This window comes from Eleginops maclovinus, chromosome 22 (assembly GCF_036324505.1).
Source record: "Eleginops maclovinus isolate JMC-PN-2008 ecotype Puerto Natales chromosome 22, JC_Emac_rtc_rv5, whole genome shotgun sequence".
Classification (NCBI taxonomy): Eukaryota; Metazoa; Chordata; class Actinopteri; order Perciformes; family Eleginopidae; genus Eleginops; species Eleginops maclovinus.
In genome coordinates, this window is record NC_086370.1 from 10,954,787 (window position 1) to 10,981,195 (window position 26,409).

Sequence of the window (26,409 nt, forward strand, 5' to 3'; positions counted from 1 at the left end):
TGCCATGATGTTTACTTTGTAGGAGCTCATCTTTATTGTGCCACTGCAGTGTGGTATTAACAACTATGACATCCATGTAGGCTAATGCTAATTAGTGCGTCCTGCATGATTGCCCGGACTTTTCCCTCGAGCCCTGCCAGTGTTTTCAGATTGTGACTGTTTCTTTAAAAGCACTGAGGTGGAGGTCTTTCTGTTCCTTATTTAATAGGCTGACGCTGTGCTGCAGGTGTGATATAGCAATGTTAGCCCAGTTTGATTTGCTATGACACAACTAAATCAAGATATAACTTTAATGTTTGTGCATGCACTCTCGCCTTACACCCTTTTCTTGTCGATGGAGGAAGAAACTGTTGACCTCAAAAAGGCCTGTGGTTTTCTCATCCTTATTCTACACACAGAGGTCAAAAAACACACCAAAGAGTCCCATGACCTGGCAGAGAGGCTTAGCGATGACCCTGTTGCCCGCTGTCTTCACGCTGCTGTCTGGCATTGAATATGTGCGCATACCCTGCAGGCCTTGCATCAGCTTGAAACGCACACAAGCTTCTCACAACTTCACACACATAAAACCTGCCCACTCTTGTGAGACTGGGGATTGTTTGTCAGCTGATTGTGTGAATGCTTGTTCAAAGCCTTTGATTTGAAATGAAGCTGTGAGCAGAAAGACAAGCGGCATGGAGAGGTGAAGATACCAGACAATACTTTTCTCACTTCATTTTTTTTTATCCTTTGCCAGCTAACTCGTGCTTGCCATTCTATAAATAGGGTTGAGGAGATGTTGGAAAGGAGACTTTGTTGGAAAATGTATTTCCATGGAGACAGACTTCACTGGGCTTTGGATGTTTGATCAGAGAGCCAATGAAGGGGACAGTATTCTCTCTGAGTTTAGCAAAAAGTATGCATTTGCATTTCCTATCGTCACGATAGTGTTGCCATAGCAGTGTGGTAAAGTCAATTTACAAGAAGTTTGTTCCTCTCGGCTGCTTGCAGATGTCTGAGTTGGCTCCAAATTCTGCAACCCCATCTTTCACACTTTGCCTGGGAAACGACATGCAACAGACTCCTGAAAACCATAGTTTTTGTAATGTTAGCAACCCTTTGCCTTGCTTAAAACCAAACACATGCCCAGTGAGTCAGACTAAAAAGCCCAGATTTAAATCTAATTTTCATAGACCAGTCCCTGAGAGTACAAGCCTCTGCTAATTTGTATCTCGCTGGAATTTCATGACCCACTGGTAGCCTTTATGAGTCATGTGAATGTGTTTGCCATAAAAGTGCTCTATTAGGTTGCTTTTAAATAAAGTTAAAGTTGCAACATGTCCATCATATGGTAGTTATATTCAATACATTGAATGTTTTTGCTTTTGTTGTTTCCCTTTTGTGCTCATATGGAGTGTAACTGTCGTCTCCCAGGGTTGTTGATCTGGGTGTGGCTGTTTGCAGTTTATTTGGCATTGGATAAAAGAGAGTGCAGTTTTTCCACTGTGCAAATGAAAGAAACTCAGCTGATAAACATCTCTTTGACCCAGTTATTTGTGTCACTTCTTTGGTGTTTTGTCTGCTGCAAAGCACATCTGTAATGCGTGGGGAAGAATAGATGATGTGCTTGTCAGAGAAAGGTTACTAATGTATTCCCTCCGCCGCCACATGGAAATCAAAAGCTTGTCTTTCAACTAGATACCAGGTATCAGCCTGGTTGTTGTTTTCCCAGCGAAAATAGTTGAGCTGCAGAAAGGAGCTTTAGCATCAGGCTGATCAGTGATGCATCTCCAGCTGAGCGTTCAATTCTTACTGCCAGACTTTTTACTGAACCGGCTCCTGAGGGGAACCCTGGGGAAATCCCAACCTGGACCTCACTTGGACGGGCAAAAAAGGTATGGAGGAAGGAAAAAAACAACGGTAGGTGAAAGTGGAGAATTTCTTAGGTCGACAGAAGGGCTTTCTTTGTTTTCAGCCTTAGGCATCAGTTTCTAAAGTTATCCACATATTTTATACCGCCATTAGAGACATGTACAAAATTCTTCTTGCCTAGAATCAGGGCCACATTGTGCATTTGCAGTTGATTTCAAGGCAAGTATAGGTTCAAAAATCCTGGTGCTGCGGTTGCCTGGGTAACACTTTGCAAATTACTAATGTCCCTTTCTCCAACAGAGAGTTGAAGGTTATCCATCTCATTGTCTTCTGTTCTCTATATGCAAAAATGTCCTTTCAGTTCTTGGCATCATTTCATCTACCAGGATATAGTACAACAGTTCTCTGTCGGACCTGCACTCAGTAGAAAGCTCCTTCACAACTCGGCCATTGGGTGACTATCCTGCCCTGCACTCTTCACTCCATTCAGTCGCCTCTTTGGAATATATGTAACGCTACGATGCACAGGCAGTGGCAGTGTTCATTCTAGTCTTGAATTATTGAATTGCCTATGAGGCTTTCCTACAATTTATACTTCCTTTGATGATAAACTTTTTTTTGTCAAATATAAATTACAGAGTGTTGCTGCTTCATTAAAAGAAAAGTCTTATTTCTGCAGTATATTACTTTATTATCATTTAGTTCATAACTCTCCCGGATATCCCAACTGACATCTTACACACCAAAGTACATATTTTATGTCTTAAGGCATTGGAGTGTCCGAGCAGGAGTAGTCTGTCTTCTCAGATAGCTTCATACAAAAATACCAATGTCATGATCAGATAAATGGCTATTGTGTTTCCTAAATTCGGATAGAAAACAGACTAAGAAGGACGGTGTATCAGCATTTTGAAATGATTGTGATACCTGCACTGAGAACCATGAACACAACCTGCGATGTGATCATGATGGTTAACCCTATCACAGGAAGGCACACAATAGCCTCTATGATGTCATGGAGATTTGAGGTTTACCCAAACCGAAATAAGGAAACAGGTTATCATGGATGATACTGATTCGTCTACAGTAGGAGGATGCCTTAGAGTGATTTGCTGATGGAAAACAGCAGCATGTCCCAGTTCCAGTAATAATATCTAACATACACATGGCTCTTAAGCAGGGTCATAATATTGCAGGTCAGCAGAGTAACTCCATGATATGTGCAGTGGAAATTATATTCCTCAAGTATGCTATAAGAATCGGGTTGAACAGGGACATTTTGTAGGTGATAGGACAATCCATTCAGTCAAGGTGGGAGTAGTCGGTGATCATGTAACTCCTTAATGCTTTAAAACTAGTTAAATCTTTGAAATATCAATGTTAATCTTGATAAAGGAAATACTGGATTTAAAATGTTATTACTGTAGACATGAATAGTACAGGTATTTGCAATCTGTTAAAGACAGTTAAGTTAACATTTGACTGATTATCTTTCTATGTGGTTGGCTGTAATGGTGCAGTTTAGATAGATAAGCAAAAATCAGGAGGAAAAACTTTGCATCCTTACTGACCTTTTGGGATAGAGCAGACCCTCTCTTTAATTTCACTGGAGACACATGACAGGCCCATAAACATTTAATTCGTCTAGCGTTGCAGTACAGTTTCTACTTGTAGCTGCAGTGTTGGGAAGCCATTCTACAGACTCTTGATCAAGAGGCTGAAAAAGTGCGAGTGTTTTTTAAAGATACCTGTGGAGACGCAATGTACGGATATTATGCAGTTACTCTTTGTGCTCATGCAGCAGCTGACTATTATAAGCAAACCACTTCCTATTCTGAGACCTTAAAACCCTTATAGCTTTCTCTGCTGGCGATGTAGAATAAGACCCACTTAGTTTAGGCACCCGCCGCCAATACTGAGAGTAACCCATATTTTACTTATACAGCTGTTGGCTGTCACTCAATTTTATACCTATTTGTGTAAACTGAATGTTGGTATTAATTGGAATGAGTGCCTTTTCTGTGCCTTATCTATCACAGCTAGCCATATAACATGGTGTGTGTTGGTGGTTCTTGCTATTTGTGGCTTTCAATGACGCTAAGAAGGAGTGCTTTGTAATGACGACACCGCACAGACCTGCAGACATGCAGAGACACCCACTCAGACAGAATTGGTTCCTGCACAGTTCCTCCTCTCTGTTTCTCTTCACTCATTCGTCTCCCCCTCATACCCACGCTTCTACTCTCTGTGCTGCTGATCATCGTTTTATCTGCACAGCTCTGTAGGATGTTTGACGGTCTTTTGTATCAGATAAAGCAAACCGCACGTGTCATACAACCATTTTGGTTTCACCTCTATCTTTTCGCTCTTGCGTTGTCTCGGCAGTCTATTTTCAAAGTTTTTCATTGAACTGAGTCTACTGTACTATATATCCTTTTTGTTCTTCTTACTTTAGTTTTTTTCTGGCATTTTCAGGCCATTCCAACATTTACAGAAATGAGATGTTGTTGCTCTGCCCATTCTAAGCTTTATTTGGGTAACACCTGGGGCATTAAGTCAGAATATTATATTTTTAGTTGACTTTTTTCTATAATGTCTCAGCCTTTTTGCTGCCTGCACAGCCCTTTTATTCTGTCCCATAGTCTGCCCCTGTTTTCTCCCTTGTTTTATTCTTGAGACACCTGGGGATGAAGCTGCTTTGTTGCCATATTCCATTATGAATGAAGGCAGTTTTCAGCCCGCCCATTCATCTCTGCTGCAGCAGGAGACACTGAGCTGTCAACCTCACTCTCTGCACACCCCGCGTTCCTGCCCCTGTTTGCGTATACATGTGTATCCCACAAAAACAGGGAATAAATGGCAAAGGGGGTACTACTTGATTGCGTCATGTTTCTCTAGGTGTTAAAATGGGAATGCCAATGACTGTGCAGCCCTCTCCCCTTCTGTCTGGTTTATTTTGGGTGCAGGAACCCTGCAGCATGGCTGTGCTAATTTCTTTGTCCAGTCTTGGCACAAAAGTGTACAACCACACAAATCCAAACAAATGTACATGTCCTTGAGAGGCTGTTTGGTGTCTATGATGTGGTTAGTATAAGTCCTTCACATCTCCTCGGCTTACCTGAACAGGTTATTGCTACGTATCCTTGAGCCCCCGTCTTTACACGTATACCCATCATCAGGGAACATCCAGGGAAGCCTTGTAACTGGATCAGTTCTCTTAACCTATAAAATACTTTCCTTGGATTGGACCACGGTCACTCAGCAGACTTCCCACCCGTCCTTACCCTGCGTGTGTGGGCGCTGGGTAACAGGGTGTGCTTAATGTGTTGGAAATTTCATTTAACTCTCCTCTTCTCCTCGACTATCTCACTCTCTTCATCTCTTCTCTCCGTGGCCAGTGAATGCCTGCAGCCTCTCCACTTTCTCCTCTCTTAACCCCCCCCCCCCCCCCCCATCTCCTTTGGGCTGACTGCAATTCTACTACTAGTGAGTGAGATGTAGACAGAGTGAATGAAAATGGCGGGAATAAAAATTAGAAAATAAGATACAGGACTGGGCAGATTAAGCCAGATAGCTCACCTTGATTCCAACTTGGCCCCCTATGCAATATGGTTTCAATAAAAAAATCAACTCTAATGGCTTTATCTTAGGACCAATGCTCTTGCGATGATTTGAAAGCCTTCCGCATATGATCGATCGATTCACCCATGGGCAAAAAATAATAAAAAGTTGCTACAGAATCAACAAAACAAAAAATAACCTTTTCTCGATGTCTTTTGCTGTTCTATAAAGATTAAGAGTTTACTCTGGACTTGAATGTACTTTTCCATACAAACTTTGACAACAAGATTCTCTTTATACTCAATGTGCAAATTTAAAATAGCTGTGTGCAATTGGAAGTATATGAAAATGGAGAATATGAAGTAGGTTAATAAGGCCGTCCTGTATCTATGCTGGCTCTTTTCTCTTTAGGATATTTTCCATTTACCATCTGGTGTACTGGTTAACTCGCTTAACTGGGAACAAATAGCAATCCAATTCATTTATTTCCAATTATCTCTCAGCAGCCCACACACACACACACACACACACACACACACACACACACACACACACACACACACACACACACACACACACACACACACACACACACACAAACACACTATAAATTGTTTTTTGTACAGTATGCTCTATGTGGTTTCATGTGGAGTTATATTTTTTGGTGGTGAACTAATAGTTTTAGTGTTATTTTTAGACTTTTGAATTGTCTGGCTGATTGAGAAGGACGTATAAGGTGATTGATATCCTCCACTTGCTCCCCTCTCTTGTGTATGAAGGCTTGAGTTGGTGCTTATATTTGTTGGAATTTCACCCTGCGGTGACTGGAGCGGAGTGGTCAAGGGTATACAAGCCATTATCAACTGCTTCCATGCAGGGAATTGTTTTTCAGAATGAATGACTTGTTATGGCTAATCGACTCTTTGCCAGACATTGCTGGATAGACAGTCTGATGCCAACTTTGCAGAGCACACACAGGCCTATTCGACTGCACCATCTTTCACAGAGGCGCACTTAACTTGGCATCTGGTATATCTAAGATTAACTATTTGCCAATCTGAGCTGTGAGGTATCTTGCATAAGAAGACATCTGAGTCCTGTGGCTGCTTGCTGATGAGTCGTTTCCAGTAACTTGGGAACACATCAGTTCAGGCGTGGGGAATGTGCTGAGAGGACAAAATACTGGAGTCAGCTCCTGCATCAGACTTCATTTAAGCATTGCAGTACGTGCTGCTACGGATCAGACAGCTCTCAGGTGTCAACACACTTACAACATGTGAAGCATGATGGATTAGTAGTTGGTGTGATTGGAGCTACCTGAAAAGACTGCAAGCTGTGTGCACCATGCCGAGTTTAGGTTTGACGTGTCTGGGGGTGAGATGGTCCCTTAGCAGCAGCAAGCTCATAACACACTCTGTCATAATTCAATCATTAAATCAATATGTGGCAGCCAGTGGTTGCTTATTTTCTCACTGTGACAAGAGAATGGAGCACGTTCAGAGTGTGTCACAAGGGATGTGGCTGATACATGCTATTTCATTTGAAATGGGGACAAAATATGCCACTCGTTTATTTTATTAAGTTTTTCAGATTAAAGACATTTTTACCTCTAAAAATATTCATGATAATAACAAAAGGTTATTGCATAACAATAGAACAGTTCTTACTTAAAAAATAAATACTTTCCATAACTTGTTAGTAAGAAAATATATAGGGCTAACTATTATTCCTAGTTTATTGCCCTGCAAGCTTTTAGAAACTTAATTCAGTCTCAGCCTAGTTAACGGTGAATGCTTGAAAATGCACTTTTCTGCTTACTGGATAACAGTATGGGATGTTTTTGTTTCTGTTACATTTGCTTTGCAAGCAGAAAGTAAGTCTGTCTCCTCACCTGCTTGTAGCTTATTGTGTTTGATCCACAAAGAAAAGGCATTGTCAGTAGGGACTTAACCAGCTGCTGCCTCGTGTATCAGGAGACTTAGTTGTTATGTTGAGCGTATACATCCTGTATAATACTACTACAGTGTTTGGTATCTAGAGAGAGCAGCTGTTGTCCTCTGTGGCAATCTAATCAACAGAAATAGAAGGAGCCTCCCCTCACTAGGACAAGGGCCTGGTGGTGCAGACAGGTCACAGCGACTCCTGTCAGAAACAACTCATAAATAAACTCAGCATACGATAGTATATTTGTTACTTACTGAATTATGTTAGTGCAGGTAGTGAACAATTTATCATTTAAGTATAATTTTTAACTTGCATCTCTGACTTTGATTCTTTGAATCAGAAACAGGTTTATTCCCAATTAGGTTAACACATACAAGGAATTTCCCTTGGTGTTATTCAGTAACATTAAAATATAGCAGTATTTACATGGAATATGGATGGAATCTAGATATATCTGTACAAATTAAATATAATAAAATGTGCTGTTACAGTTGTGGTTGCAAACTCCTGTTCATTAAAATATCGGTTAATCATCTCGTATTGTCTCAAAAATAGCTGTATTTCTGAGATCTACATCAATAGTGATTTAAAATGTCCATGTCATCATTAAAATAAAAAATGTGTATGTAAGAATTATTTGACATCACAAAGTCATATCTTAATGTTTTGGTGTTTATTCTTCCTGCACCTTAGGCCACCTGTTATTGCACAACAAGTAACACATGTAGTAATTTTTGAACCAGAAACTTATTGACCCATACATATTATTCTGTTGCCGCAGCGTGAATTCACTGCCAGCATGAAAATGAGTCAGTTTGGGTGCTTGGCAGAGACCTCACATCAGTAAATATCACAGAGTCAACCAATCCACAAATGCTGTTCCTCCTCCACAGTAACAGACCGGAGGATACTCTCTTGGCGGTTGTTGGACTCTTTTTATAGTTGCTGAACTCCTTTGAGTTAATGTAGTAGGCCTGACGTGGTAAAGATAAGGAGGAGGCAGTAATCCTGCAGCAACATGCTATCTTAGCACCAAGGTCCACTGCCTATCTTAATGTTGAATACACTGTGTTCAAAAACTCCTGTTTGTGTTGAAAGGTCTATGTCAAACACACTAATAAACAATGGAAAGTGTGTTTTGATAACTGACTTAACAATCTTTAAGTATTACTTCTGCTTGTTTGCAGTGCTGGAGGAAAAGATGTCAGCTGGTTATCATAGCAGCTCCCCAAGGGTAGCTAATGTTCAAGCTTGACTTGTTCTGAGCATTTACAGGCCTGCATGCTGAGAATCTCACTTCTACAGAATGTATTCTGAGATAAACTACAGACACCATTTCCCAAAGTGTTCCTTTTGTAAAGATATATATTCACAACTGTTAGTGTTTCCACTAGCAAAAATCAAAGAGCCACACCACAAGCTCTGTCCTTCCTTCTCAAAATATAATTTACCATCGCTGAGAGTCGTTAGAAGAGAGGTAACTGTGTGTGTAATCACACATAGTGACATCCATTTGTAGATTTGAGCTCTGATACAGAAAGGACACAGCAGATATGTCATTAGACAGATTACTGCTATATCGTCACGTGCCAGCCTCCTTTTTATAGGTTGTTTTAGTGATAACTAATGGTTTATTAATGTATAGCTTACATTTACTGGCAGCATGGGAGCTTAGTAGTTAGCCCTGCATGTCACAGCTGCCTAATGGTACATCTCTCTGTTATACTTCTGTCTGTGTGTGGGTTTCCTGCCACAGTCACAGCACAGGCAGATTTGTTGACTCGAGATTGCTAGTAGTTGTTGAATAAAATTGTCAATGTGCAGACAGAACAATCAACATATTGGGTTAAAGGAGCAACAGCAGTTGGTATGGTAGCTATTTTGCACTTGCTCCTATTATCTTGAGCATGAAAAGTTAAACATTTAAAAGGAAAAATGAATTTGCTACATTTTTCTGTCAGCTAGGTTTTAGATCTGTTGGCAAATTACACCACCATTATGCTGTAATGTAGAGACATGTGTTTGTAGAAGTATAACTTGTCTTTAAAAAACAAGTTTTTTTTTAATAGAAAGTCATTTACTCTCCTCTTCTTTAAATAAGATGACCTTTTGGGAATATGCATATTGCCTTCGTTGCTATGTTTTAAGTGAGAATATTTAGAACACATAAAACCACCACCAACCCAACCTCAAGATTTCATGCAGAGAAAACAAATTAAGACCAACTCCTCAATTATGTGTGTGTTTTTTGCTCAAACATAGTCAGAACATCTGAAAGCACTCTGAAAGGCAGATGAGAAATATCCAATATTTGCATGTTCCTCTGGTTTGCTCCTGCGGTCTTCCACACACTTTCAAACTGAGTCATGCACGTCATATTTGGGATCTGAGTGAATCATGTTCATTACTGTTTTATTTTTAACAGCGTTGCCTCTTAGATGTGGCTGGATTTTAAAAAAGTAATTGTGTCTGACCTTTCCGGGTGTTATTGCTTTCTGTGATAAAAGCAGGTTTTTGGAGTGTTAAGCGACTTGTATCATAAACGTGTCTGCAATCAGATCCCACAGAGGCTTAACAACTGCATAGACATGTGTCTTATATGAGTGGTTTATGGGGTACACTAGTAGGTTTTCAGCAAGCTCAGTCAAGGTGTTTTAATGGAGATGATCCCACTTTATCTGCATCTTATTGTTCTTCAGGGATAGGAGGCAGGCAACATCTGAGTGCGTACACTAACTCAAAAGTGAAAGTATTTTAGTCAGTCCAGTCTGCCGTGACCCTCTGTCATACACCTGCCTACACACAGAGTTGCAAATCTCTATCTTACAAATGCTCACATACAAAGACAACAAAACAACCCTATTTTGAGCTTTTCCTCTTGTTTGATAACGTTAAATTGAATAAATTCAATGATTATTGTGGTTTAGAAGCAAATAAGCTGCAGTCAGGTCAGCTCTTCCAGCTCTGATTGACAGTGGTAGCAACAGAGACCCTCCCCAGTGTCCAGAAACGTTTCACATGATAACTCTACATTCTGTATGCATGGCTCGGACCACATAGTGGGTTTGAATGGCAGCAACAAGGAAATGTCCCAGTCCTGTTCCAGTAATAGAAAATAAAAGTACCACTTTCACGCCTCATTCTTTTAAGCCTCTATTTTAGCTCATTGCGACTTACTATAGGGCCTGATAGGGGCTGTTGGGAAAATAACACACGGTTTGCTGTTTTCCATTTTTATTGCCATTGTCCCGTACATTTTGTTTCCACTTTGCACTCAAGATGATGCTCCATAACTTTTTTTTTGTGTCTGTTTCACTTCAGCAGGAGGTATTGTCGGCTCCTTTCAACTGTCAGACTGTGAGGAGAGCACATGGCCTAAGGTCTGCAGCCCACTCTACAATCTTCACCCAGCCTCCCACTGCCCTGTCTCCACAGGTAAGTGTGTCTTCATGCATGTATGTATGTATTATCGAAAATAACATGTCTTTTTTGACATTATTGAATTCTGTCTCATAAGGGCCACATCTAGACCCATAGACTCACATTTATGAGAGCTTTTGGTGTGTATGTGTTTGACAAGACATTGACCCAGAGCTTCCCTATATATTAACAGCAGCTAGCATCAGCACTCTTAGCACTATTAAAGGCTCACTTTATTGCAGTTTTTAAAGTACAACGGATAAGTCACTCAGACTGTTTTATCATGATGATTTCTGATCAATATTGGCAAAAAAAAAAGTGCAATTAGTTTAACCTGCATCACTCTGCCTTATATATTTCTGTAATGGACAATTTTATAGTAAGTTTTATAGTTCCCCTTGTGACCTTCTTAAAAGCTAGAGGCTGAAACTGCGCTAAAAAGCAAATTCAGCAGAAAATACTTTCTGTTGGCAGGCTCTGTGGAGTAAAATTGGATTGATATCATAATCCAAATAATCCTTTACAATCAATCCTTCCCTGGTTTGACAAGGAGTTATCTGTTGTTTCTATTATTTTCGGTTTACTGGTAATTAGCATGTTAATCCTATTTGTGAGAGAATACTATAAAGGTTGGTGAGGCCACTGCATGGTAACTTATTAATAGAGCATTCAAATGTATTCAAAAATCCCACTGTTCAAAGCAGCCTCGCCGGGACATCGTTACTTTGATTCAGTGTTGACATGAAGCCGCGTGTGCTGCCGTTTGAATGACCAAATAAGGACACCAAATCATCCGTTCGACAAGCATGTATTTGGATTATAAACGCCAGAAAGTTTTTGCAAATGCAATCTGTCGTGCAACAATGGAGGACAAGCTGTTTCGGTGACATGGCTTTGGTGTTAAAGCTAACCACCTGGTAATTTTAACCCGCGCGCTGCTGTGTGTGTGAGCCAGGAAAGTAATGGTATTAATATTGCAAACAATGATCAGTGCAACACCGGGGGGTGGGGGTTCTTTTTTTTAAAAATACATTGGCAGTCAAATAAGAGTCCCATAACTTCTAATATAGTTAACTGTCACATAGATGAACCTGCCTCTGTCTGGCACCCATGGGGCTTTCAAATTTAAATTAGTTTTCCGACTAAATAATGGATGAGTCTATGGCATTGTTTGCATGGCTCTTTCTGAGCCCATTTGGCGTGACATCAATGCCAAATGAATTTCCTCGTGGGTTATAAATTTCATTGACTAACGCCATCTGTTTTCAGATCACATGGTGGGGTAATCTAGCAAGAGCTTGATTTTTATTATTGCCGTTTGCAGTTTTGTGTTGCAGCAACACATTTAAAAGTACTGAAATGACTGATGTTTTCAAAATGTGCAAGGTGTGCCATACTATAGCTAGGATGTGCAAAATAGCAAATCCCTTTTGATACCAAAGTATGTTTGATTAAAATGCCCCACCCACTCAAAAGAGATAGTCAATGTTTTTCACTTCCCCTGTCACTCGTCATAATGTTATGGCTGATCGGTGTAAACCATCATGATGATTTTTTTTCTCCTTATTTAAAGATGTAAAATGTATTTTACTAAAACGAGAACTTGAAGGACCTGTCATTGAAGTTTCAAAAATATTCTAAATGTAACTTGTGGTTAGATTCCTTTCGACTACTTTTTCAAAGCTAAATAACGATACCTTAAACTCTGTTAAGTATTTATGAAAACTTTAAAGATTTGTGATTTCATGACTGGCACCTGCTAAAGACCTGAGTGTTCACACATGTCAGAGTCTCCATGTGATTTTGTGGATTACACTTACGCACTTTTCCCGGCACAAGCTTACATGACGAGTATCCAAATGGATACGAAAACTCGTCATAAGCTCTGGCAGAAGATGTCTCGGCGCTGCAACTTCGTCCTTCCTCTTTTCCCCAACTTGGCTTAGTCACACCATTACTTTGCACTTGATATTCCTGTGAGTAACGTCCAGATAGAATCCAATAAGGCAGACGCATTATGTTAAAAAGATCAGCTCAAGGTTAAGTGTGCATATTTTTCACCGGGAAATGCGCTTGGCCCACCAACAAGCTTGCACCAGATGAAAATGTTATGATGAGAACAGGATCATTTCTTTTTGAGTGCTTGAAATCCTTTGTGTGTAGCAGTACATTAGCTCATCTCTTTTTTTTTCTGTCTGTGTGTGTATTTGTGTGGTAACATGCATGGGAGGGAGTGTTTGTTCAGTGTGCTTTGTTTGCATTACTGTAGGAAATGGAGAAGGCAGGCCTTGGTTTGCACAGGGTTGGGGGTGGTAGTACAGGGGAAAATGAGCAGCGGCTTCCCTTGGACTGTGTTTACATTTTGCTGCAGTAGGCCGCTCGGAAAGGCAATGGGGGAAGGTCACTAAGTGAGAACAGGAAATGTATACATTACTTTCGCTGCTGGAAAGTCACAACACCAGCCCTGGGTTATCCTAGCAAGGCCGTGTTCACAACGGGGTGAAACAACAGCGCTGAGAGGAATCTAGTCGATAGTCCCGAGTGTCCCCCTCCCAGACTGCCTTCCAGAGGGAGAGCTGTTTGTTCAGAGGACAGGGGAGGGAGGAGACACAGGAGGCTCAGCAGGGTGTGTTTGCATTGCCAGGGCTTGTTTTCTCTGCTAGGTAGGGCTGAGGATGATATATTCATAACTGCAGTAGAAGCAAAACCGTGACACCATGCAGAAACAAGAATAAAAGTCTGGTTATATAAAGTTGTTAGCTCTGCAATCATTGTCTCTAAACAATGCTTGCTCTGACGCCTGTCAGACCTTTACCGCGTCCTTCTTCATTTCCATTTTCTTGTCTTTTATGTTTTCTTTGACATCCCTCTGCATTGCTGCAGTACAGGCACTTGTCTGCTACTTGGCTATGCCAGTATTCCCTCCCTCCCTCGGTTGCTCCTTGGCATCCATCAGTTTAGCTGCAGCTTCCCATGAGGCCTGATGGGTCACAGCTACGCAGACACACACACACACACACACACACACACACACACACACACACACACACACACACACACACACACACACACACACACACACACACACACACACACAGAGCAATTCTCAGCAACACTATTCATGCATGGACCTGTCGACCCATCTGCGTCTCAGCTCCTACAGATGGGAGCCGAGGCAATTTGGAGAAGTTGTCAAATGTCACAACGACACATGAATGGAGTAATCAGAAATGAGAAGGAAACAAGTTTTTTGTTTTTTTGCTGGAAAATAGCCACTTCATTCAACCAGTGTTACTCAATGTGTAAAGGTACGCTAGGATACTGATTGCGGGAAAGATGCGTGTAGTTTGAAGATGAGATAAGTATGTAGGGTAGGGGAAGTGGTGTTGCAACTCCATTCTACAGTGGTATTGAGCAACTCGCACTTTGAGACTGTTTCCTGACTCATGTCTTCAACAAACCTGTCTATGTAAAAAAAAAGTTGTATTTCTTTATTGAGGAAGCGTATGCCCCGACTTAATTATAGTAAAATTCCTCCTGAAGGCAGGGAAGAAATGTATAAGTTAAAAGAAACCTTCAGTCAGTTGAAATGTTTATGGCTTTTGCGTCTCTCTTTGTAGGGTGATAATGTTAGTAATGTACTCTGTATTGGGCAATCACACATTTTCCAATCTTTGACAGGTGGGTGTAGTTTTATAGCAGAATGAGCCGTTTTACATACGGCCATAGTTGCATACTTCCATCGTTGTGTGGTGAGGATGGAGTTGGGAAATGGCCAATTACCAAAAACAATGGCTGATGCTCCAGGAGGCAGGTGTGTTATGCTGAGAGCTGTGAAAAACACTTTATCGCTCTATATAAAGGGTACATTGAACTGCCAGAGAAAGGAGACGCTTACATCCTTTTCTGTTCCTTGAAGTTTTTAGAGTCTTATCTTTCTTTCTGTATGCACTTTCCCATTGCTTCCTCTGCTTTTACGGCATTAAGTCAGCAAGAACATTGCCATACCGTCCATTTACTGATTGACTATAAACTGTGTGTAGTTGCTAGTCCAAACATGTAGCTCCTTGCCAGAAGGGGGAAGAATGGGATTTTGCTTGAATGTTGTCACAAATAATTTGTGATCAATGCTAGTAATTTTAAAACCTGATTTTTTTCTAGTTGTCTAATGGCACCAAAGAGAAAAACGATATAGACAAGTACTAAAGGCTTTGCTCCGGTGCTCTTTCATTTCCCCCTTCTGTCAGTGAAAGTGGAAGGTGCAATTTCAGTAAAAAAAAAAAAATGTGTACTCCTTTTCTGAGCCATTGCTTTTAACCGCAGACGTAATACACACGTTTGTAGATTACTTACAATTCCCGGGGCCATCATTATCTCCGTCCACTGTGAACCATATCCATAAATTTACTTAGAAGTCACAGAAATAGAACTCTATATAACTCCAGAACTTGCCATAAAATAAAGTTTCCTTTAGTGTCAAATGAATCCAGTGATAGTTGTCCAGACATCCATGGATTCCAAAAGGGGACTGGTTATAGTTAATTGGGCAAACTTTTAATGGTGACCATTATCCAAAATATAGACTTAAAAAACATTAAAACTCACTGTGTTAATGGTAGTGTTTACTCCTTGTTTAGAAGAGAATGGATCTTCCCCAAATGTATGAAAACAATTATATTAATAAAATGAAAAACATTTATTATGTTTTTTCTAGTTACCCCTTTAATAAACAAGGCTCAGAATTTCCCTTTTTAAATGTGTTCTTTCATTCCCTGAATACCAACAGTCAATTCATACTACAGAGATGCGGTTGTCTCAATTCTGTCTGTCAGACATTGAAAACCCCTGATTTAGAATAACTTTCCATGGGCTTAGCTGCACCTTTTTTCTTGACCTAAATAGCTTTTATTTGATCTTTGCCCTATAACACAGAAACACACCCCTATAAATCACTACATCTGGGTTTGCAAATCCCAGAAAAGAATCCAAATGTAAAGTTGTGTACGGCTTATGTAAAAGGCCAACAATAAAAGGGCTAATTATCGTGGCTGTTTCACTAACAAAAGATTATTGGAACCTGTGCTAAGGGACTGATTGTTCTGTACTGTCCTGACTCTCCCAGAGGGGCAGGAGGAAGAATGCACTTCTATTTTCTTCTTATTATCTTTCATGGTTGGCAGGAAAAAGGAAAAGGCAGGCAGAAATAAATGACAAAGAACACAGCTCTTCCACTTCTGTGACGGGGTATTTGTGTCTATTTGCATCTGAGTACACAAAATTGTACCACTGCTGTCAACAAATTGATTTACTAAAATTCACTTACTAACAATATGTACACCATAAGCCTCACTACGTCAGACAGCAATTCCACACTTCTTCAGCTTTAATTAACCAAGCAGTTAATTAGGACGTCCCTGAGTCCATTATTATATAATTATCTGTTTTAAGTGGCAAAAGAAATTGAGTTGAGTAATCCTAGCTGTTATCAGATCTTTAGAAGTGTCATTCGTCAGCTGATATGTAAAAACACATATTTTATTTATGTTTACACTTTGAGAAAGAGGGTCTGTGGGGTTAAATCCAATAAAGGCAGCGAAAATAATGTTGAATAACAGTAAACAAACCAGCAAAGTTGGTATAATGAGGGGTATGGAGATGTGTTCCTGAATGAAATATTCCCACTCTCATAGTGAGGTAACAGGAAACTTTATGTAAATACAACACTATTATTTCCCAGTCCTTTTACAAAGAAACTTTAGCAGTCTTAGTGAATTGCTGATATTGATCACACAATCAATATGAAGAACTAAGAGTAAAAAGTGGATTATCTTTAAGGACATTAACAGGCCTTTTCTCTTGTTATCTGTTTGAACAGCCTTTTGTGTTCACACTTTAAAGTTTCATTGACTGTACCCGGCCCTCACATCAACACCATTATTTCTGAATAAAACTTTATGTTAGTCTTAAAAGAACAAGCGGGAATTCATTTAAAACTCTTATCTGGTGGATTAACTATTTCTTCCCCTGGATTCTCCTGTGCTTTGAAACAGACAATGTGGGATCTTTAGTAGGGATTGGACAAATCCATAAAGCAAAGCACCTAATGAAAATCATATTGTAACACAGTCCCAAGAAATGTCACTCTTCTATATCATTTGTTTTACTGAATTTTGACTTTTTAATGTTTACTACGTTTAATTTATTTACCTTTGCGTGGACCTGTGTTTCCCTATTTGATGTGGTATTTAAACAGCTTAATCCACACACAATAGTTCTATTAATCCACTTTTTCTATTGCCTACGTTCTCCTGGATTAAAGGACTCACTATATTGTTAAAGGACAAGCCTCATCCCCGATGACTTTCAAGAAATTCCTTTCAACCTCCACTAAATGGAAGGAGTTTCTTTTATCTAATGTAAATGTGCCACCCAGACACTGATGTAAGCAGCTATGTTGAAGAAATCTGAATATAAATAATTTCCCTTTGGTATCTTTGAATTGATACTGTTCTTCTAAGCATAATCACAGTCAGGTTTTAGTATCTACGGTGGGCTTCAGTTTACATGCATTGCTGCCTTAATCGTGTTATGGCTACATTATTTATGTTTGTGTAAATGAAGACACTGCTTGAATTTCTGAGAAATGGTGATTCTGCAGAAAAGACTTGGCCTTTTAAATTTGAGAAGCAGTGGAGACATGATGACTTTTTTACAGCTGATATTTTAGACAGCAAAAAATATCTGCTGTATTTAACTCTGAAGGTATAGTGTAACATTATATCATCTGCGTATCAAGATAATAAATACAACAAACAACAAAAATAACTCCCAAAATGAAATCCTTAACACTAAATATGATTTTTGAGTGATGGTCGTGTTTCCGTGATCAAGCCGACCCCTTGCTGTGTCTGGCTGCTTGCCAGAGGTGACGCTGAAGGCACTCCGATCACACTGAAGCTCTGATGTGACTAATTTGTTGTAATAGTAGCCCTTAGAGGGTACCTCAACATACATATTATTAACATCTGTTACACAAAAGGAAGATGTTTTGCCTCCAGACTCCCAAATCACTTGAATTAGCTTGGAAACATCCACAGGAAGCTAGTTAGTCCCTCGTGGGAGGCAAAATGTCGGGGATACTTTTTGCCCTTGCTTGCACATCCAAGCTAGACAGACGTGTGCAGTGAGGGGGAGAGGGAAATGGGAAAGAACAATAGCAGCGGCGGGTCGAGCGATAGCGGAGGCCCTTATGAAAGATGAAGAATTAAATGACATTCAAACCGGAAAGAATAGAGTGGGAAAGGGCACCGCAATAGGCCGCATTTAAAGATGAAGATTAAGATATTGTGAATGGGAGCAGGAGGACCGACAGATACGGTGACAGCGTTTTTGTCTGGGCATTAGGGAGTCTCAGTTGCTCACTTCAATTTTAGGTCATGGTGTCATTTAGCGGAGATGAAAGGGCAAAGATGAGAGAGGGAGCTCGAGGCAAGAGAAGGGAGGATGGTGACGATCTTTAACAAAATCACCATCAGTTATGCAGTTTGATACGGCATTGATATCAGCTGAATTAATTAGACATGCTCAGTGTTTTAGTTATTTTTCCGGCCCCTGTCTGGTCTGCGAGTCAGGGTGGTGTGTTTGTCATGACTCCTGGAGCTAGTAGAGGAGGGGACCGTGACATTACACGCAGCAGGGAGAAGGGTTTCGAGATCCAGGACCTGTTGAGATCTCAAAACAGGCGGCTTCCATTCCCTTGGCCCTCCAGGTGTGCAGAAAGATAGCCCCTGGCCTGTTTTCCTTCCTTATTACTGCAAACTTTCCAAAGTATGTGCTAGAGCGTGCTTGCTCCCCACATGGCCCCTTGGCAAAGGACGTGTGAATATTTGATGCTTTTTTGCAAATGGCCTGGAGTGAGTCATTTGTTGTTATTATAACTAGGAGGCAAATGGGACCCAAGCATAAAAATATCCTAGACTTACTGTCTTTCGATAATAAGCATCATTATTTACAGTAGTTCAGAATCAGAATACCTTTATTCGTCCCACAGAGGGGAAATGTGCAATACCAACATCCTTTGATCTGAGTAATAGTTAAGTATGGCTGTGATATAGATATTGTACCTTCTGCTGACTGAAGAATAAAGCATTTGTGACAAAAGCAGAGTTTCCAGGTCTGTGTGACAGCACCAGCTCAATGGACAACAAAAATGTACAGTTTTTACTTCCTATGAATTTGCTGCAGTAAATACAATACATTAGTCTAGCTGAAACGCTTTCTCGTGTTTCTTCACTGTATTTTATTCAAATTCATGAAGTACATAAATCATGTGTTGATAGGCTTTGTATTTACAATTTGCACTTTTCCACTTGTTTCTGTTTGTCTATACCAGGAGTCGTGTTTATCCCCGGGTTGTTAGCTAGCCATCTTGCTAATTGTTGACTTCTTTGCTTCTGGATCGAGAGTAAGGCACCAGTGGGCTAGAGCATTAGGCACATGTCTCATGCCCATGTGTGTATGTGATGAAATAGAGTCCCTTTGGTTGGCAGGAATGGGATTTTTAATTATTAGTTAGCTTCTAACAAGCTAGCCTGGAACATGATAACGCTAGTCGCACACAATACATCTCTGAGTTTACTTGGTTGCTACTGACCTATGTCCCTTGAATAAGCTGAAAAGTAAACTTTGAGCCTCTGACTGCAGTCAAAAAAGTGAGGACAAGTTTTCCTGCACTGCAAGCTAGTTACCATGTATGCTTTACTATTACGTCTGTGTAAATATTGATTTAATTCTGCACATTTGGCACTACATGTGAAACACGCCTACACTTTTCACTCTTAAACTATCAGCCACTAGTTGTGCATGTATTTATTATGTTCTCTGTGAAGCGTAACTTTCTTTCCATTGTCATTCATGAAGTATTGATGTAAAACACCAACTGTCAAGCACAGAAACAGTACTTAGCTCAGGTCAAAAGAGCAGCTGCAGACTGCTCGGAGGAGTCATGTGGTTTACAGCCTCTCCATGCATAGCAGAGGTTTGAGCAGTGAATGTGCCCCGTAAACATTTGCTCCAGCTAAATTTGGACAGGCACGGAATATGTCCTGAGAGAAAAATCCATTACAGGATTCTCATAAAATGTAATATGTCCTTTAATCTGTAAAATTAACTACTTTTTGTAACTCTAGACTAGAAAATCACAAACCTTCTTTAAAAGATTGAGGCCATTGTAGCATACAGAGCTGTGTGTTAATGTGCTGTGTCAGCCAGTTGTTTTGCTGCAAACTCAACTTCCGCATTACCTGGGCCAGTGTGTACTGGGATGGGCATTCATTACCCCTGTTTTAGCTCTGGCATGCCTGCATGCCATATGTCCATGTGGACTGCTGCAGAGTAAACTATGACAGACCTGCTGACACAGCCGAGAGGCCAGCGAGTCACAATTCTGTGGATTCAGTTTCAGCTCTTGTTCTCTCCAAGGCCATCCACTGGTCAGGCCGGACAGCTAATGCTGCAGATTGATAGTTGGATATTGAGCTGCATTTATTTATTGCGCAATTTTAGCCATGCATTGATAGAATTTGTACCTCTACAGTCCAAGTCATGACATAGAGGGACAGACACTGAGCCAGGAACAAGGAGAGCACAATCAAAGTTGCTCAAAACGAGCTTTCCCAGGCTCAGCTCCAGAAATAACAGCTTAGGAGGAATTTACTGGGGTCTGTGAGACACTGTTTGCTGCACTGTCACCTCTCATGGTCTCATTGTGAAGAGAGCATCATGGGAATATTGAAAAACATTCCTCTACTAGCTGCTTCTTGACCATTTATGGAAGCTGCTGTCCTTTTATCTAACAATGGGGTTATTGCAAATACCCTGCAACCTCCTTTGGTTCTTAGGGTAAGAATATCTAAAAAGTGTTCATATTTGAAAGGTATTTACTAGGGATAACATTATGTCTTTTTTCCTATGATGATACACTAATGTACAATTTGCTTATTTAGTCTCGCATACTGTGGAGAGAAATTATGAACCATCATCTGACAATTAATTTCACATTCCTTACCAGTGTTCTTTCAAATACTCAATAAAAACTCAAAAGTGAACAGTCTAAATTCTTAAAAACTAAGGGCCAACTTAGGAATTTGGCTAATTTTTATTTTGAAGATATTTTCATTGAAAGGTATTTTAAAGCCCTCAGGGTCTATTGCTGTCATGTGCATCAGAAATACTGCTTCTTATTGGAGGCTCATTCATTTCTGAACTCCCCTCATGATGCACATGTTTTTTATATTCAGTGTGACTTACACTTCACTTACTTACACTCAATGATTTCTCTGTTATTTATTACAAAGAATCCTTCAAAAATCCACTTGGATAAAAGATGTTTTTTTTTTACTTCAGAGCTTTCCTGAGAATTGAATTGTTTCAAAGTTTGTTTGTCGTGCTCGTTGACAAAAAATTATTTCAGGGTCAGATCATTAAAGCAAGCCAGGCGATGAAGCAGGCAGCCGAGGGAGAAGTGGAGCATCTTGCACCCTTCAGCATCCCAGATGTGAGATAAATCGGTGACCTAGAACTGATGTGTGTGCCCTGCTGAACATGATATTTCATTCAATGTGGGTTTTAAAAGTGTTCTTGAACTTTGAATCCTGGAGGGAAATGTTTTGCAGAAGAAATCTATTTGAAAGTTGTGTTTTGTGCCTCTTTATTGAACAGGTTATACAAATATTTATGTCACACTAGAAATCATGGCAGTTTGACAAACTATCCGGAGGCCAAACCTTGCTCCGTCCTTCTGTCGAATATTGCTGTTTCGCCACCGCGGTAAGCAGCTACAGCAGAAACAAAAAGCACTGTTTGTGGTCACACCCCTGCGCTGTCGAAATAACAAATGGGAGGTACTTTATTTCTCAAATCAAAACGGGTGTTTTATCTTATACGATAATTGAAGCATTGGAAAACAATAGGGAATGTTGGTGCAAAATGCAGCTCAGCTCTGAGGTGTGATTTCAAAGAGGATAACTCTAATGGTTGGAGGCTTCTCAGGACACAAGAAGTGGTGGGAGGAGAAAGAAAGGAAGGATGGTAAGAAGTAAACTGTGCTTATTCAGCATCATTGATTGTTCTGATATGTGTGATGTGTTGGAGCTGCGGGAACCTTTTCACACTCTTGAGGCTTAATCAGGGTTGTTTGGATCAGATCTGGGTGAGGGTAGTGTGCGTGGTTCAAGGCTGGATTTGCATTCATTCTTTAGAGTATGGTCTCAATTACCTTCAAAGAAAAAAAACATCTGAAGCGAGAGGGAATGAGGGAGAAAATAGTAAAAGGACAAGAGGCAAGGAGTTCATGTTGTCTGCTACAGTAGGTAAGGCGCTGAGTGTTGCGTGACCTGCACAGAAATTACCACTGACACAAGCAGCTAGTGCCATCTGGTGTATGAGCAATAGGGTATGCAGACTGACCACACACACACATTGCCTATGCATTATGCATGCAAACACCATCTTGAAATTCTGCACTGCTCTGATATCTAAATTGACCTGAGGAAGTCAGAGGAAGCAGATTCTGCCCCTCGGACAGATCGAGTCCAGAAGAGCCATGAAGCTCAATGGCTCTGGCTATCCTTTAAGCTCAGGCGTGATAGCCTGCACTGCTGTTTAGTAATACATCAGGTCCCAGATTTGTGATGGTCTTACTGAAGTGGTCCATATGTATAGAAACAAATTCATTCACAGGGGAGATCTTATCCCATGGTTAAGCAAGTCATGAGCTGGCATTAATTAATCAAATGATTTCAAGTGTCTCCAGGCAATTTATTGAAATGGCTAGAAAGATATAGCGGGAAATTATTTACATCTTGCTCTAACTAGTGTGCAGTTTTGATATTTGAAATGTCTTATCAGGGGAAGGTTGTTTTCACTATAAACTCTGCATTGCAGTGGGGAGGTCAGATTGCTACAGGCTTCTTGTCGTTTGATCTATGCTTTGTCACCGTTTCCCTCTCAAATGTGTGAGTGGAGATTACTTAATACTGTGCCTTTCAATAATGTGACTGCAGATTTCATATCTGTTAATGGCTTTTACCAGACGAGGAACACAGGCGAGAGAAAAGGAGGCATTTTCTTTGGTTACATAAGCTGTTGGGCACTGAGACGGGGAAAATGATTCTACTGATTACACTGTACTCAAATCCACTTTCTCCTGTTGCAACTGCTGAGTGCCCGCCTTATCTAGGTGTATATGTGCTTTTGTCTGTTTCTGAGGGGGCGGGGATGTGGGTGCATGCGTGCTGTGGATTGTGAGTGCCTTTGAACGGGCACAGCTGTGCTTTTCAACTAGTTAACCCCACGGTGGAAGTGTGGGCAGCAAGGAGCTGAGTGGGCAGGACCTCGCCCCTGGAGCCAAGGGGAGTGGAGGGGGGGAGGCGCCATGCGGCAGAACAGTGAGATAATAAAGTGGACACATCAGCCATACTGCATCGCCCCATATGACTTTAACATATCACCTGTATTACTTATGATGAATGAGCTATATTTTTATATCAGATTAAATAACTTTTCCCCCACAGTTTATGGGAATTCAGTTTGTTATCAGTTTGTCAGACAACAGCAAATAAATCTATTTAATATTGAAATATGTTCCATTTAGTAACAAAAAGGCCAAACATTTTCCATCTGTTTGTGTGATAAACAATATTTTTCAAGATATAAGCCTGTGTTCTGCGAAATTTTGATTGACATTTTTAGAATTTACAATTTATCAATTAAAGCAACAAAAAGAAAGATTCATTGGTGATTTGTTTCTTATATATTATTTGCTCCCTTTTTCGTAACTTAGTATAAATGTTATGCACATTTTAAGTAATTATATCAAATATTAAAAATGTTTTCATATCATTGGATTAATCTTTAATAATTCCTCAAAATACTGCACACTGGAGGAAACTAAACCGTCTCAGTCAGCAGTCTCCTAATGTGCTATAAAACGGCAATTAAACTAGTAACACAAGGATCCAAAAAACTCTCATTGGTTTAATGAATAAGAGCATCATCAACACAAATCCCTTTCAGCAGCACAAATAGAAGACACCGTGTATTTTCAATTTAATGCATCATAAATCTCGTTCTCGTACCCTTCAAATCCACATAGAAATAATGGCTTTATGTTGAGTCAGCTGATTTTCACAGCTGATTATTGGTAATATGTAATATTGTAAAGTCTGTTCAGTAAAGGTGGTTAATTTATTGTTTTTTGTTCAGATTTCTTGCTACACTTCCTGATAAATGTAGGGTGTTCTCACTATATGGCCTCTGTCGGTCCTCAAGGCAGTACTGATATTGATCTATCCCGGCACTTATTTTCTCTCTATATACAATAACCTTCCATTGACCCCCACTTGACCATGTCATGGTACAGTAGCATGATGGACAACCCCACCTTTCCTTGAAACTAGCCTTATCTCAAACGCTTGGGCCATGTGAAAATTGATCCCAGCTCTTTAGAATGTAAATCCATCCTGTTGTACACCAGCGAACGGATTTCAAATTATTTTAAAAGATGATTTAGATACATGTGCGCATAGATTAGGTGTATAGTATGTGCGCTACTGACATGGGTGAGGTATCCATGAATTATTTCCTGAACGACTTTGAATGGCTGCCGTGTTATCTGACCCGTAGCCACAGCCCTGGACAGCGCATTAGCACAGAAATAGATATAGGCGTTGTGAAGAGAAATGACAGGGTTTTCCGCTCCCCCGAAGGCCGCCATGAAATGGGAATTGTGTCAGCGCTGGTGTCCGTTACACACAAACACATTTTATTCCATGCTTAGCGCACAGAATTTTCCCTGTGGTATTTCCGGAAAATAAATGGATGTTTTATGAGCAAAATGGTATTTTTAAACTGCTGTGTCATTTTGTGTTCGGATCCAGCCATTATAACGAAGTGGCAGTATGTGTATGACAACCTCTGTAGTTGCCAAAGCCCAATATATTTGGCCAAATAGAATATATGATTTGATTGAAAGGTATATATCTATATTTTGACTTACAGCTGTTACACTTAGTTTGGTGTTGCTATGAAGCAGAATAAACAGTTGTTAGTATAGAACAGAAAGGTCTGGAGTCCGCTAAAAGTAATAGATACATGTTTGGGATATATCCTAAAAGTAATACATAAAACGTTTACAAAATGTCAATTTAAAGTAAGCTATAAAAGGTTGAAACATCCTCCTTCAGTAGTACAAGTGCATAAGGCCCAAACAGCGAAACATTGGCACCTCTCAAGTATAAAACATTATTGTATGATATCTTCTTTCATATAACTAGCATCCAGTTTAAGATGAGTGGTGTCAGTGAAGGGGTGCTTGAGTTCATCTGGCAGGGCTGTTGGGATAGCTATGGAAGAAATGCACAGTCGGTGTTAGCCAAATAGAAAATTTGAACATAAAAAGAAGACGTCATACATTTTGACTCTTGCAGAGATGGGCTAAAATAACCCAGTTTTTTTTTTTCTTTGGCTGAACAACACTGGCAGTAGTTTCCATCCACACTAAGAGCTGCTCTGCAAAGAGGAGGTGGAGAGTGATATATTTAGCAAATTTCTCCACATATATATAATCTGAACTGAAATGGGAGCAAGGATCTCAGTCGTGTTGCTGGAATCTGACCCTGCAAAGGGAAATGTTTGCACATAGTAGGCAGAGCTACAGCAGTTTCGCTCTCAAAGGTTGTGTTGTTATCCTTCCCTTTTTATGCAATGTGAATGTGTGGATTCTTCTTTTTTCTTGGCTCTTTGTTGAATTGTTACTGTTGTACTCTGAGCATGATTCATCTTTACTGCAGATCCATATTGTATCTACGTTACGTGAGAGCAGGGAAGGACTCAGTATATAGCACACAGCCTGGACTGCTGCTCAGAAGATTTATATTTCCTCAGTGTATCAAATGTATTTCCCTCTCCCACAGAAAATATTGTTTAATCTATTTGGTCCCCATTGGCTTTGCATGTACCACCCTGAAAGCGAGATTTTAAATGGAGGATTGTTCATTTTTAATTTGAAGGAAACACGTGGTATGATGAGATGCAGAGGAAATTAAAGCGCAGTGCAGATGAGAATTGAGAGTAGATCAAAACTAGCACACCAGGATTCAGTGCGAGTAAGGGAGGGATGGAGGGAGTGAGGGAGGGTGAATACGAGGGGCAACCCCCCTTTCGAGACGAGGGATTCCTTTACTGCAGTGATCAGCAGTCCCCCCCTCCTCTCCCAGCAAGTCTACTGCTCCTGTCCTCCCTCCCTCTGGTTTGCATCATACTCATGGCATTCTCTTCTTATCTCTCACTCCCTCCCTTCCTTTGTTTCCCTTCATCCCTCCTTTTTTGCCTTTCTTGCCACCATACTACTCAAACGGCACACTCACGTTTCTGTGTTGGCTGCAGGGTACAGTAAATGCATGCATGGTTAGAAATGCACTTTTGTGACTCACACCGTTTTACTCCAGCTTTCATTTATCTCCATCGCTCCCTTGCTGCCACTCCATTTATCCTTGCATCCTCTCTCCTCTTCCACACCTCTTTCACTCCTGCAGATTATCTGTCCCTCTTTCAAGCCGACGTCGATGCCCGTTT

At 40.4% G+C, this 26,409-nt stretch overlaps 1 protein-coding gene across 2 annotated transcripts in view; it reads left to right on the plus strand.

Moving 5' to 3' along the window:
* Positions 1 to 26,409, plus strand: part of mcu (mitochondrial calcium uniporter) — a 49,322-nt gene that overhangs the window by 11,378 nt on the left and 11,535 nt on the right. Inside the window, exon 2 of one of the 2 annotated variants that reach the window (XM_063874971.1) lies at positions 10,678 to 10,791. In XM_063874971.1, the coding sequence (XP_063731041.1) occupies positions 10,678 to 10,791 (114 nt within the window). The remainder of the gene's footprint in view (positions 1 to 10,677; positions 10,792 to 26,409) is intronic. The other variant, XM_063874972.1, reaches the window with a different exon arrangement.